This window comes from Triticum dicoccoides, chromosome 5A (assembly GCF_002162155.2).
Source record: "Triticum dicoccoides isolate Atlit2015 ecotype Zavitan chromosome 5A, WEW_v2.0, whole genome shotgun sequence".
Taxonomy (NCBI): Eukaryota; Viridiplantae; Streptophyta; class Magnoliopsida; order Poales; family Poaceae; genus Triticum; species Triticum dicoccoides.
Window position 1 is genome coordinate 397,012,518 of NC_041388.1, and position 13,436 is coordinate 397,025,953.

The window sequence follows — 13,436 nt, forward strand, 5'->3', positions numbered from 1 at the left end:
GGGGGGGAGACACCCTGACCAAGAGGTGAACGGTACAATTCAGGCAGCAGGCTACCCAGCTAGCTAGCTACCTAAACCTACGTACATGTCTGCGGAAGCGGAAGCGGAAGCGAGTCGTGTTGCCTGTGGCTTGTGTAGATGCATGCTAATGCAGCAGAAGCTAAGCTATAAAGCTAAGAAAGGCTATATGGCGCGAAGCCATGGATGGAGGGGAGGCATGCAGATGCAGCGCAGCCGGATCGAAGAAATTTCGGCGCGCGCGTGCGACAGCGTGCGTGCATGGAGGCTAGCGCGCGCGCGCGTGCGTACGTACGTAGCCGCGAATGCTGCATGTGGAGCGGCATACCGCGAATGTACGCACGCGCCCTGTGCATGCACAGTGGCGCTCCGGCGTGGATACGTTACATTGATTTAGGCGCATGCTATGCACGTCGTGTGAAGCTCAGACACTGTCGCACTGAGGTGATACTTGATCGGCGCTCGTCCATCTCCATGCAGCAGAGGTAGTAAGAAAATGGAGTGCGTGAACTGGGAGCGGCAATATACTAACAATGGGCTGGCTAAACAGCTTCATTTTCAGCAATGAAATATATAATGGGCATGGGCTTTAGCTCCCGTGCGGTGCGGGTTTCATCCTGGCGTCAGGTCAGGTCAGGTCACCACCGATGATGGATGGACGGGTGAATGGATCGGTAGTTGTACCGCATCAGATACCGCAATGAATTCGGGGCTCGTGCAGCGGCAGCGCATTGGTTTCAGGGCAGGGGCCTTTGGATGGCTTGTCTCCACTCTATGTCGCCTGTACGCAAGTCCTCGGCTTTTGGACGTGCGTGCCAGGATCAAAGCCAGCCATTGATGGGTGGCCACTGCATGTCACAAATTCTGAATGTGTCTGCCTGCTCTCTCTCTCTCTCTCTCTCTCTCTCTCTGTGGTACGAGTACTACTGTGCTGTACTGCACCGCACTGCACTGCTGCAATCAAAGCCAAGGACGGGCCAAGTGCGTGCATCTCGACCGCCCGTTCCATGCCACTAGCCGTTCGTGATCCCAGCGTTGCGCTCGGTTGCCGCGGACTGTGATGCCCCCGCCGCGGCTCCTCAGCACAGCAAGGGCCTCCCCGGCGGCGGAGTAGAGGGCGCAGCTGTCCACTTTTTTCGAGCTGTGCTGCTGGCTCCATGGCGTGGGAGGAAGAGGAAACCCTAGACGACGACTCTGACCAAGAGGTGAAGCGCGGCGACCCCCTGATAACCAGGGAGCTGGTGGCGGCGACGAGGCCTGGTGAAGGGCTGCCTGTGCGTTCGCACCCCATGTTGTTTGTTGGGCATGATGAAAGGACTGCTAATACAGATAAGCGCTGCGCTCTCGCAAACAGAAACTTGAATGTTCTTAAGTTCTGGATCCATTTGGACCGTACGTGCGTGCGTGAGGTCCCTGGGGTACACACAGTACTACTATGTCAATTTACTGGCGACCATTTACTTCTCCTGTCGGTCCTTTCGGTTTTGTCTGTGACTCTGTATTCTGGTCAACAGCAGCAAAATCATGAACGCGCATGTGTGATGGGGCTGGAGTTGCACGGAGCTTCAGTGGGGCTACGGTGATTAGTGGCACGGGCTCCATCATCGATCCGAGGTTACCGGGTACGGTACGTTGCATTCCGGAGCTCGCGTGTTGCACACTGCTTTGTGCCTTTGTGGAGATGGTACTCTGACCTGTCAAAGACTGAATGTTTTGCACTGGTACACAGCCGGTCAATAACGAGCCTGTTCCTCTGTGGTGACTTCTTGATTTTTAACTTTTGCTGAATACGTTCTTTTAGAGGAATTCGGATGAGTCCAGTGGTGTGACTTGTGAGTGTCAGAGTGGTGGCGAGTTGTAAGTTGCTGGTTTTCTTATAAAAGGGAAAACATACCCTGAAATCTTAACAATGGTTAGTTATATGACTTGGAGTAAAAAACATGAAGTCGCCTGCAGACCTGGGTGGACGCATTCATTTGACTTGCTTCCTTTGTTGTGCACATCACCAGGGGCCCTGTATTAGCTCTTTTTTTTAGGGAAGCTTTTCTTTTTCTCTCTTTATACAGCCTAACTTCCATGAAATTCTCCACACACGAAACAGACTACCCTGAAAAGCAATAAAAAATATACAGTAAGGACCTACTGTTGTCCCAAAAAGAATTAATACACCCTTGCAAAAAGAAAAACATCCCAGTCTCAAAGGTACTCCTAGAAGTAGAATGTGCATGCGTGCGTTCTGAGTGTATGTGCATGTATGTGAGCTCCTACATCTATGATGTACTATATCTATATCTATACGAGTAGGGCGTTTTGGAGCTCGGTCTCCATGGAGGCCGGATTTTTTGAAAAATTCAAAATTCGCACTTTTCAATTTCAAAAAAATCTGAAAAAAAATCATACAAGTAAACAAGGATGTTATGTGTATGTATGTAAAATTTGAGGATGAAATACCCTAAAATGCGATCTGTGCAAAAAAGACAAATTCATGGACTTTGAGGATGAATAGTGCATCTACTAAAAAGCCTCAGATTTGTTCTTTTTGTGTAGCACTCATTTTAAGGTGTTTCGTCCTGAAAATTTACACACATATGCTTTATGTCTCTAAGTATGTGTGTATTTTTTTCAAAAAAATTTGAAACGTGAAAGTTTGAATTTTTACCAAGTCAAACTCGGGCTCCATGGAGCCCGAGCTCTAAAGAGCATTTTCGTATCTATACCTACTAATAAAGTACGGAGTGTTTCTGCCCACGCGCCGTCATACGTTTTATAAAAAGCCCACTGGTGTTTTTTTAAAATAATCTGCGGTCCGGTGTTAAGTCCTTCTTCTTTCTTTCTATCTTTTGGGCTTCGGCTCAACTTCTGTAGCCACTGTCGCGTGCACCAGGGCGTTAGTTAGTATTCCGCGTTCAGCTGCAGTAGGCCCAGTTCACACTGTTTTCAGCCCGTTTAGAGTCCCGGTCTTTATTATTTATAGAGAATATTCTAAAATGATCTTGCTATAATTTTACAACCGTAAATCGAATTAAAATAATTTATATATGCAATTTGACCAGAAAAAGCTTATTTTCCAACCGTGCTATTAGTCATTCTTGTTAACTAATATAGAATTCTTTTTAAGGCATAGACTTTTTTAACCTAATTAATTGCTATGGAATATTAAATGTTTTATACCTTATTTAAATTGACTACATATGTTAAATAAAGTATGTTATAAGGCCCTACAATGCAGCTTTTATCTACAGATTAAGGAGTAGCGAGTGTGTGTGTGTGTGTGTGTGTGTGTGTGTGTGTGTGTGTGTGTGTTTGACACATTTAAATTGGCTAGATATGTTGAATAAAATATGTTAGGAGGGCCTGCATTGCACCTTTTTTTTCTGCAGACTAAGGAGTAGCGAAAAATATTTGTGCTTTGTGGGATTGGAACTCACAACCCCAAAGGTCCCAATCAGCTGATCTAACATGTGCTTGTGCTAAAAATAGGTTTATTATTTAATTAAAAAGTCCCACATTGACTCTTTGCAAGAAATACATCAATTTATATACATTTGTAAATCGTGTGGAAATCGAAAAGCCACTTCAAGAACCATGGAACAGAGGGAGCAAAGGAATTAAATGGATTTGGGCTAGCATGGCTGATTGTCTCTAAATAAATAAAATTGTTGGATTTACATGGATGGCTACGTCAATATAAATTAAGCGGGTTTGTGAGTAAGACTAGATTTCAGGGTTGTTGCTATGAGGGGGAGACCTTATAATTAATGAATTAATCCTTTTGAAGTCCACCAATCTTTTTTTTGAGTGGTCAAGCAACTTAAACTAGCTAGGAATAAGTTTAGGGATACAAATGATGTCTGGTAAAAGTAAAACAGAAAGCCAAACATGGCGGCCAAAAGCTAAAGTATTTGATGCTTTAGATAATTTATGAGCTTCCAGATTCAACTCCCGCTTCTCATGGATGAAATCCACCAATGCAAAATCAAGCATTCTTCCCCTGATGTCTTTGATAGTTGCTGCTGAAGGTCCTTTATAATCACAACTCAGATGTGTGATTGTTGCCATGCAATCAGTAGCGACCACAACTCTCTGGCAACCCAAATCTGCTGCTAAAGATAACGCCTCCAACCCTGCTAAAGCTTCAAGTACTTCCGGGTCTACCATCTCTTGAAAAGATATTGCAGAAGCACCCAAATAAGCACCCGATTCATTCCGACATATAACTGCCACAGCCCCCCGGTCGCCGTTTCTACCGACGGCAGCATCCACATGCACTTTAACTCTCCCAGCTGATGGGGCAATCCACTTGGGATTGTGAGAAGCCGCACTTAGTCTCTGTCTTGGGGTTTCAGTATTTAAAATCTGCGAGTCAAGCAAGTACCTTTGGATAAACGTGAACGTAGTCAATGGAGACTGAAATTGATCCTCATGAACAACCTTTTGAAGTTCACCAATCTTGCGTTAGTAATTCATTTTAAGACTTTCGTGAGATAACCACAACAAAGACGGGAGTAGATTTCAACCTTGGCGTGTGTATCCCTCCTGCCGTCAGGTGGCACCGTCCGGATGTTGTCGTGCCGCATTGATATACGTTTTGATGGACATATCAATCACTTCTCCCGTTGCAACGCAGGGGTATATGTGGTAGGTTTTTTAATATGAAACCTTGTAGTAAAAAAAACTCTGCATCCACAATCGAATGTCAAATTGGACCAAATTCCAAATACAAATCGACCCGCTACGGCCTCCCGAGACTGTGAAAACGGGCCGCCGTGGCACTATCATGGGCCACAAGCTGAGCAAGTTCTAGGAAAAGCGGGCCGCCGTGGCACTACGGGCCTCCCAACGCTTTGGTTCGTTTCCAGCACACGGCCCAGTAACAGCAGGGCGGCCGGACCACCCCCACCGCCGTCTCTACGCCCACGCGACGCCGGAGAACCTCGCAGCGCCGAACCGGAAAAGGACCGCGCGAGCGCCGCCTGGCTCAGTGGCGTTCATCGCCGGGAGGCGAGAGCGCGTGCCGCGCGCAGCGGCGGAGGCTTTTCTCATCCCCCACCGCAGCTCCTGAAACCCCAACCCTCTCTTCCGCCCAAGCTCCACGCGTCGAGAAATTCGGGGAGGATGTCTGGATTGGCCGCGAGCGCGCTGCCCCTCGCCGCAGGTCCCAACCGCTCGCCGCGCCTACTGACGCCATGTCCGTGCTTATCTCCTTTTCCTAGCCAGATCCTCACTTTCCGCCCGCGGTTTCCTTCGTTTCCAGGCCCGTCTCCGCTTCCGTGGTGCAGACCCACTCGACCCAGCGGCCTAACGAGGCCTCCACTACTCAAGGTCGTAATTTCAATGGCGCCAGAATCATATTCCCTTGTTCTATTCTTCTTCTTCTGGTTACTATGCTAGTGCTATATATACATGGTTTGCGCTTACAGGTTGCGGAGCTGCAACCATGTCTTCTTGGCCGATTCGCTTCGGCCAGACGGCCGAAATGTGCTGCGGCGTCGGGCAATGGGCGTCAGGGACTTCGCGCCAGCCAGTACCGGTTTGATGATGATGAGCCGCTGTGGCTTGCGGTGGTTAGAGAATTCGCTGTGTAAGTACAGATCTTGCTGACTTGCTCCCCCCTGTTTGTGCTGTTCGACGATGAGATGAACTAGAATTGCCCTCTGTTATCAGGAGTGTGAGGAACTTGGTGGTTTTCTTGGCTGAGCAGCCAGGGCAATTGAAGCACCTCGAATGGCCGGGCTTCCGCAATACGGTATGGCACTTGCATTTGTAGTTTATTTCTTAGGTCGGTGTTATTCAGGTTCTGTTTTCATATATTCTTAACAGTGCAATCTATATTCCCTTGTGGCCCTATCAGCTTACCGGTTAAGGAATGTGAACCTGTGAGGATATGTTGAGCTTGCTATATGTTTCAGGATGTGTTCTAAATTCTAACACATGATTTAGAGTGATGCAGTAGGTTGGTTTTAAGATTGCAGTGTGCATAGTTCATCCTCGACGAGTTTGCGTAGATAAACTCTGAACCTTATAGGTTGAACCAACAGGAGTTAAAAGGTACTCCCTCCGTTCCAAAATAGATGACCCAACTTTATACTAAAGTTAGTACTATAAAGTTGGGTCATCTATTTTGGAACGGAGGGGGTATTTATGTTCAATAAAGTAGTACTAAATTATGCCCTTATCATGATTCCTTTCATTTTGTCCAATGTTCGTTCTCTATGAATCTTCTAGACTTCTAGTATCATATGCATACATCCTAAATGCTAGAGTAGCTCCTTGCTGTTTAGTATTTTAGTTGTTGGTCAGTTTGTTAGCACACCATATTATTTGATGTCTTGCTGCTTTTAGTCCGTTAAGATTTTTAAGTTGCTACATCATTGATGGCATCGCTACTTTGGAAACCGTTCTATGTTTAATTAAATCATTGTCATTGGCAGTTGAGGACGGCAGCACTTACTCTCATACTCGTTGCGGTGTTCATTGTTGCCTTGTCTTCCGTTGATGCTGCCCTTTCATACATTTTGTCCTGGCTACTTCGGAAATCTGCGTAGTTTACTGGTATGCTACTTGTCCCTTTTATTTTTACAACTTCCTAGTCCATTGTGCATTTAGCCTCAGAATGCAGATGCATTGTTCCTCATATAAAGGATGTAATTATTTTTGGGATATGTCAGAATGCTATTATCAACTAACAACATGCTCCTCCCTTGAGTCCCTTCGTGCTATTAAATTGTGAGAGTAATAGCAAATGTGAATGCCCGATGCTGTATTAATTTGTAAGGACCATATCGATCAATGAACTGGGCGATACCATCTGTCATGCTGTCAAGTTGGCTGACAAGTTATTCTTTGATCAGCATGTATATGTTTATTATATAACTCTGATTTAGCAGAGCGAGATAGAAACAGCACTACGGCAGCAATTCAATCTCTTGTTGTTGCTTGTATACCATGCAGACCTGGCAAATTATGAAGGAGCAGATGATGCTATACAGACCGGCGGTGGGAAGGTGGTTAATGTCCCAGTATACCATGTTATCCTGAGTGTTGAGAGAATCGAAAGGAATGCTCTGCAACTGACATTTGTTTGTCGCGAATGTATAATGTATTTATGCAGTTGCTTGCTATGGTAGTTAAATGCTAATTATTTCTATTTGGTTGAGAAAGGAAAGAAGACAGAGTTATTCATTTGCCCCTAATTCTGTAATTCAAACTCTTATCTAGACCACCAGTGTGAATCCCAACTTGTTACGTTAAGAACTGTTCTCTATTTCTTGTAATTGTGTCGGTCCATATTCTGAGATCTGAAGAAATTTGCATTTCTTAGATGCTGAAATGTAACTGAGATATGTACTGAGGCAATCACAGCCTTTTCGTTCTCATGCATCTGCCAATTTGTATTAGAAGAACTGATTGCACCCTGATCCATTTTTTTTTTCAGAAAAATCTCCCTGATTCGTCATACGTTTAAAGTGCGCAGAGCACCGATATAAAATGTTTGGCTGCAGGCAAGCATCTGTCTGGCAGTTATCGGTGTCATTGTTCTGAATTTGGACTTTCTGTCTAATGGATATGAAACTACATAACCATTTCCTCTATACAGTTCCATAGTGGATGCAGATCCTTGGAGAAATGAGGAGACGAAGATGGAGGAGATCGAGTTTTGCCAGTGACGAAGTGCTCAGGTCCTCACCAGAGCGAGCAGCTGGCATTCATCTTCCTCCAGGTTATCTCTCATCACATATTTTGTTGCATCATATCAACTGGGGTTGCCCTGAAATCTGAATCACAGGCTGCACCATGCGGTTCATGTTTATAATAGCGATAAAAATGCACTGCTCGATTGACACAACTCATGGGATGGGACCACACATGACAAAGAATCTGATGCACTGTGATGATTATTCCTAGTTCTCATCTAATCAATTTGCTTCTGTCATGTTGTCCGAAAGAGCATATCTTTAATGTCTGTATTCACAAGCACCATTCAGTTATAATGTTATATACATCCAAGCAGAATTGAGAAGCACAGGATGGTCGGAGGGAGAAGTACAGATGCATTTTATGGCATGGACTCTGCCTTTTCTGCTCATAAAATAAGGGTACTGAAATTCACATGCATATTGCACAAGAGAAAGAACTAGAAACTACTGCAGAAGTATGATATGTTACATCCGTACAAATATTTCAAACTATTTCTGCAAGGTTGCAACACACAAGCCAGTCACATAAATTATGACATTTGATATGGTACAAGTGATTACCCCTAAACCACTCACTACATCTTTCACCTAATTGTCTAAAAGAGCCATCAGCTCGAAACATCAATTTCAAACCCGAAATCAAGTCAACCAACCCAGTGCTTACTAGTCAACAATACTAGCTATAGCTAAATACATGGCATCAGTAATGTACACACAAATGCAAAAACTTCATAGCACACTGGTCCATTTACAATGCTAAGTACTTGGCAATTGACCCAATAGATTGACCTGCCAAAATAATTAACATAACACATTGTTTAACCATCATCGGTAACAAATATGCTTGAAGATTGTTGTTAGAAAAAATGCATGAAGAGATTGAGATAGTACCAGGAAATTATCCGATAGAAGGGGATTCTGGTTCAGAACCACTAATTGATGTAAATGTCGATAGTGAATCATCGCCGAAGTTCAGTTGTGATACGGATAGCCGCCTTGAATCACCAAAGTATCTATTATAGCGACTAGTATATGATCTGGGTGTCGAAAGCTCAGGGGTGGCACTGCCTAGGGATGATCGGCGAGGTGTTGGGGTCATTAGTCCATTACTGCTTCCATTTGAACGGTACCCATTTGTCTTTCTGGTTAAGCTGCTCGCTCTCTTTGGGCTTGGTTTGGAGCCAAAAATCGCTTCTTTCTCTGCAAGCAGGATGCTCTCCAATTTCTTCTGATCCTGCAAATAAAAAAAGTGATGTTCAGACCAGAATATGCCATATTATTTTTCAGCCAATAATGGTGATTTGGTAAACAATCACTAACCCGGTATCGCCGTTTTTCCTCCTCCTTTTCTTTTCTGTTAAGTCTGTACTCTTCTAGAACAGATACTAGTCGTCCCTGTCAAATCATATATACGAGTCAATTAATTAAAGAAACAAACGATAAATGCTTACCCTACTGATCAGATTGTGGACATACCCCATCATATAAGAATGGCTTATTTCTTGCATTTTCCCAAGCGAAGGTACGGTTTATCAGGTTGTCCATCATAGCTGAGAAAGATATCGGTCATTCGTTGAACTAAACTGAAATACACGATAGTCTCCAGCATCAAAACCTACCTGGAATTTTAGTGACCAAAATTCGTGCCTTTTCCGCCCTTCTAAGGTTTACATGAGCACCCCTTCCAGAACTATACCTCTTCGAGTCCTGCAAAAGAGCTTTGGTGTCATTTTTCATGATTTAGGGAACCTCAGAATTATCTAGAAAAGGCATGCGGGGGCAGGTTAGTCCGTGCAACAAGTGCACATGCTATGCTCAGAATTTGAGCATTGTAATTCCAAAGCAAATGGGCTTGAAACTACCTGGTTATATTCTTCAAGCCAAGCCTCTTCATCGCAGGCAGCAATCCATTTATTTATCCTGTCCATAATATCTTTTCGACTTAGTGACTCTTCTTTTGCTTTCAATATTTGTGACTCGATATTCGCCAGGAGCTCAGAAGGGTCAATAGTACCTGAATGGAACAGGGGCAAGAGAGTCACAATTGTAAGAAAACAACCACTGGTCAAGATAGTACTTGAGCAAGATGCATAATGTACAACCAGAATCAATCAGGGCGTTAGTTTGCTCAGGGGCTGTGCTGAGATCAGGTTGTATGTGTGCATTCTTGCATATATCTTCTAATTCGGCCCTTCTCTTTGTGACAATTTCTTTCAATCTGTTGGTTTTAAGTTCTGTCAACCTCTCAACCTCAGCTTCCATCTGCATAAGAAATCAACACCGAAATTGTAAAAAATGATTAAGATAAGCAACAAACAGCGTACTGAAGAAAAAACAAAGGCGAGCTGGTAAAACCTTCTCGATTGTTTCCTGGGAAAGAACACCAGCGGATGTGATTCCCTCTTCTGGTGATATGAGAATGCTGATTACTTTGCTGAATTGTCTCTTCTCCTCTTCAGAAGAGTCCATTAACTTCCAGAGGTGACATAATGACTCCATTGTCTCTCTCATCTATAGGCAATCGATTGCTTGAGAATGTATTATTACACAGAACTCATATAACAAAACACCGAGAAGAAAGGAACCTTGAGAGTACCTTATCGATTCTAGATTTTCTCTCTGCTTTAAGATTTGATATTGTGCTAGCAAGGCCTTCCAGTGTGCCATTGCTGATGTTTCTGGACTGCTCAACACCATTCTGATGTAGACTGGGATGAATTCCGTTTACGGTCTTTGCGAAATCAATTCCAAGGACTCCACATAAAGAATGCACTTCATTTACATATTTCAGAACTTTGTGAAGTCTATCAGACTGAAAATGTTGCAAACAAGAAAACATTGCCAGTCAACACTCAATCCTAAAGTAACTTAAATTAGATGACCAGCGGCCCTAGACAGTTGATACACATTACATGGATCATCTTATCACTTTATAGAAACTATGTACCGCAAAATCTAGGAAGGCATTTTTTTTCTGAGTTGAACCATTGCTGAATACTCACGCATTCCTTAGCAGCTGCCAGTTCTATTTATTCACAAGTACTGCAAGAAACAAAATATTCTGAAAGGCAACTGAAGGTTTCAGATTAGCTAGCTTATTCATGACGGTTTACCTTATCTTTCTGAAGAGCACTAAGTTGCGCTTGGTAGCTATTAAGCTTCCTTGTCGATAAATCATGTTCATCATCAGCTGGACTGTTTACATGATCACCCTTATCACTACGCTCACTTAACTCGGAGCGTATCTTCTCAATCTGTGATCGAATATCGTAGTATTGCTTGATCCTTTCTTCTTTCTTGCATTTCAGGTCGTCGAGTACAGGGACGACAGTGGCGAGTTGTTCCTTGAGCGACAGGTAGCCCTTGTCTTTCTGCGCAAGTGCCAAGAAATTAACAAAAACATCCTAGTAAAAATATTAAATTAAGGTGGTGCTGCCTAGAGATTTACTATAAGCCAGTAGCTACTTTTGACAAAAAAGCAAACAGGCATCAACAAGTCCTATTTAGTAGCAATCCACAACTTGAATCATGCATGTTACCAACAACAGCCAGATTCCATCATCTCAAGGGAACCAAGCAACCACTCTGGAAGCCAACAGACAACCAAACCAATTAGTGCGTCATCATCATGATGATTAGTATGCATACCTTGAGATACAGCTTGTGCTCCCCTAGAGTAGCCATTAGCAATGCAACCTCAGCTTCCTTGGTGGCCACAGATTGGTGCAGCTGGACCCTGGTCCGATTGGCATCGTCCACCTTCCTGCGGTACACCTCCAAGCACTCCCTCTCTATCTCTGACAAGACCTTGCTCTTCTCACCCTCGCTTTCCCCTACCTCTGCCCAGATTTGCTGAGTGCCAGAAACAACAGGGCATGCATGAGTAATGGTGCTTCAACCTTATGCATGGCCAAATAAATGCAAGGCCAAGGCAATAGATTCAAGAATGCATTTTGATCATTACTATTGCCTGATTCATGTACTCCCCAGGTCATCTTAATAAGTGTTAAAGATATTTATTTACAATAAAAGCCATAACGAAATGATGGCATTACAGGTGAAAAACAGAGTGTTAGTTGAGAGGGAAAAAAAGAGGTAAATTTGTCCCACCTCAACTGCCTGGCGCACTAAGCCGAATAGAATCAAGGAAATGCTTTTTTTGAGGTGGTGAAGAACCAGAAAGGTGACAAAAGAGAGAAGCTTCCACCATAAAGCTACACTGCCCTGAGGCATGCAGTTCACCTGCCGCGCAGCTCACCACCAAGAAAAAAGAAGACAACAACTACTTACTACACAAGGAATACTCGCTCACGCTGACTTCTCCGCAGCCCGTGTAACCCCAATAACACTCAACCCTCGTTCCATGTCAAAATGAAATACAATAACACCCGATTCTCTAGTCTCTCAAATCACAGAGGACACTCAAACACAGTACAGTTGCAACAATGATTTTTCACCTATTACTAGAGGAGATGAAAGCTGAAGTTTTCTTCTGAAGTGAAGCATGCGAATTGGGTTAACACAGGCGCAGACAGCGAGAACGAATTCACCGAGAGAAGATAGCAAAGAAAGAAGGCGGCAAAACGCTACGAAGCATAATTTGTTTTCAGAGAACGGAGCTCTACTTCACTCAATACTGCTAGCAGTGGCACGAATCAAAGGTGAGCAGCGAGTACCTGGAGCTCTCTGAGCAAAGCGCCACAGCCGGTGCCCTCCATGCCCACCATGGAATGGAACCAAGCAGAGGACACCGCCAAAGGAGCGGCTCAAAGAGGAGACAAGGAGGCGAGGAAAGGCTGGTAGCAAAGTCTCAGGCTCTTATCCACCCCTAGGCCGGCCGTCCGTCCAGCACTCCAGCTGCGCCGCCCTGAGCAGCTAGCTAGGCCATTAGCCAAAGCGGCGCCTGAGCTTTTTGTTTAGCCTCGTCCTCCTCTCCCCTCCTTGGGATTAGGAAAAGAAGAGGAGAAAAAGCACAGGCGCCAAATGCCAGAAGCCCTTTGGGATCAATGGAAGCTAAGCTCTTTTCCTGGCGAGCTTAGAAGCTTGGCTATGTTTTCCTCCCCTTCTGTTGATCGAAGCGATGGAAGGGAAAGGAGAGCGGAGGAGAAGGGCGAGGGTGCATGAGAATTTGGGACCTTTTTAGGCTGGTTGGGTTTTTGCCAGTTGCTTATAGGGAGGGTGGTTTGTTTGTTTGTTTGGGACTTTGGGGAGGTTGGGAGTGAGCAGAGGCCAGCGGAGAGGGGAGAGGCAATGGAGGGTGGCCTTTGTCTTTCCTTTTATTTAATGGCGTCGCAATGGTGTGCGGCTGCGCACGGAAGATTCCCTCGGAATTTTGTTCAAGCTGAAATGAATTGAGTCTAGCTGGTGCCAAATACTTTCATACAGAGAACCAACAAAAGGTTTTTTTTTTTGAAACCCAACAAAAGGTTGTTACTGCACCGTACCCCGCCAAATTGTCACAGGCAATCGCCATATAGTACCTCCTCTGTAAACTAATATAAAATCGTTTAGATCACTAAGGGAGTACTAGTATATTAGATAGTCACTTTTAACCGAGCGAGGTGGTTCCGGCTATGCTTGTACTGGCAGTACCAGCAGGGTACTGCAGCTCGATCTCCCCTACCCTTGTCGTGAGCTGCCAAGGAGGCCATGAAGTGGCAAGGAAGCTCACCGAATCCACCTGACCGTCCTGCCCACAGGGTACCGGAACATGCACCCTCG

General features: G+C 44.5%; 2 protein-coding genes across 2 annotated transcripts; one reads left to right on the plus strand and one right to left on the minus strand.

Annotated features, from left to right (window-relative positions):
* The first annotated feature begins 4,894 nt into the window (after window positions 1-4,894).
* Window positions 4,895-7,338, plus strand: LOC119301780. The gene is made up of 6 exons (XM_037578761.1): window positions 4,895-5,173; window positions 5,273-5,340; window positions 5,439-5,599; window positions 5,683-5,764; window positions 6,450-6,570; window positions 6,970-7,338. Exons 1-5 carry the CDS (start codon window positions 5,134-5,136, stop codon window positions 6,561-6,563), a joined length of 465 nt encoding a protein of 154 aa, XP_037434658.1. The 5' UTR covers window positions 4,895-5,133; the 3' UTR covers window positions 6,564-6,570; window positions 6,970-7,338.
* A 797-nt stretch (window positions 7,339-8,135) lies between these two features.
* On the minus strand, window positions 8,136-12,954 carry LOC119301779 (65-kDa microtubule-associated protein 6-like). The gene is made up of 13 exons (XM_037578760.1): window positions 12,601-12,954; window positions 12,392-12,511; window positions 11,364-11,567; window positions 10,829-11,086; window positions 10,312-10,527; window positions 10,071-10,226; window positions 9,818-9,977; window positions 9,578-9,729; window positions 9,335-9,422; window positions 9,192-9,265; window positions 9,036-9,110; window positions 8,607-8,949; window positions 8,136-8,504 (listed from the first exon to the last, which is right to left on the minus strand). The coding sequence occupies exons 2-12, from the start codon at window positions 12,440-12,442 to the stop codon at window positions 8,614-8,616; spliced, it is 1,770 nt and encodes a 589-aa protein (XP_037434657.1). The 5' UTR covers window positions 12,443-12,511; window positions 12,601-12,954; the 3' UTR covers window positions 8,136-8,504; window positions 8,607-8,613.
* Window positions 12,955-13,436: the final 482 nt, after the last annotated feature.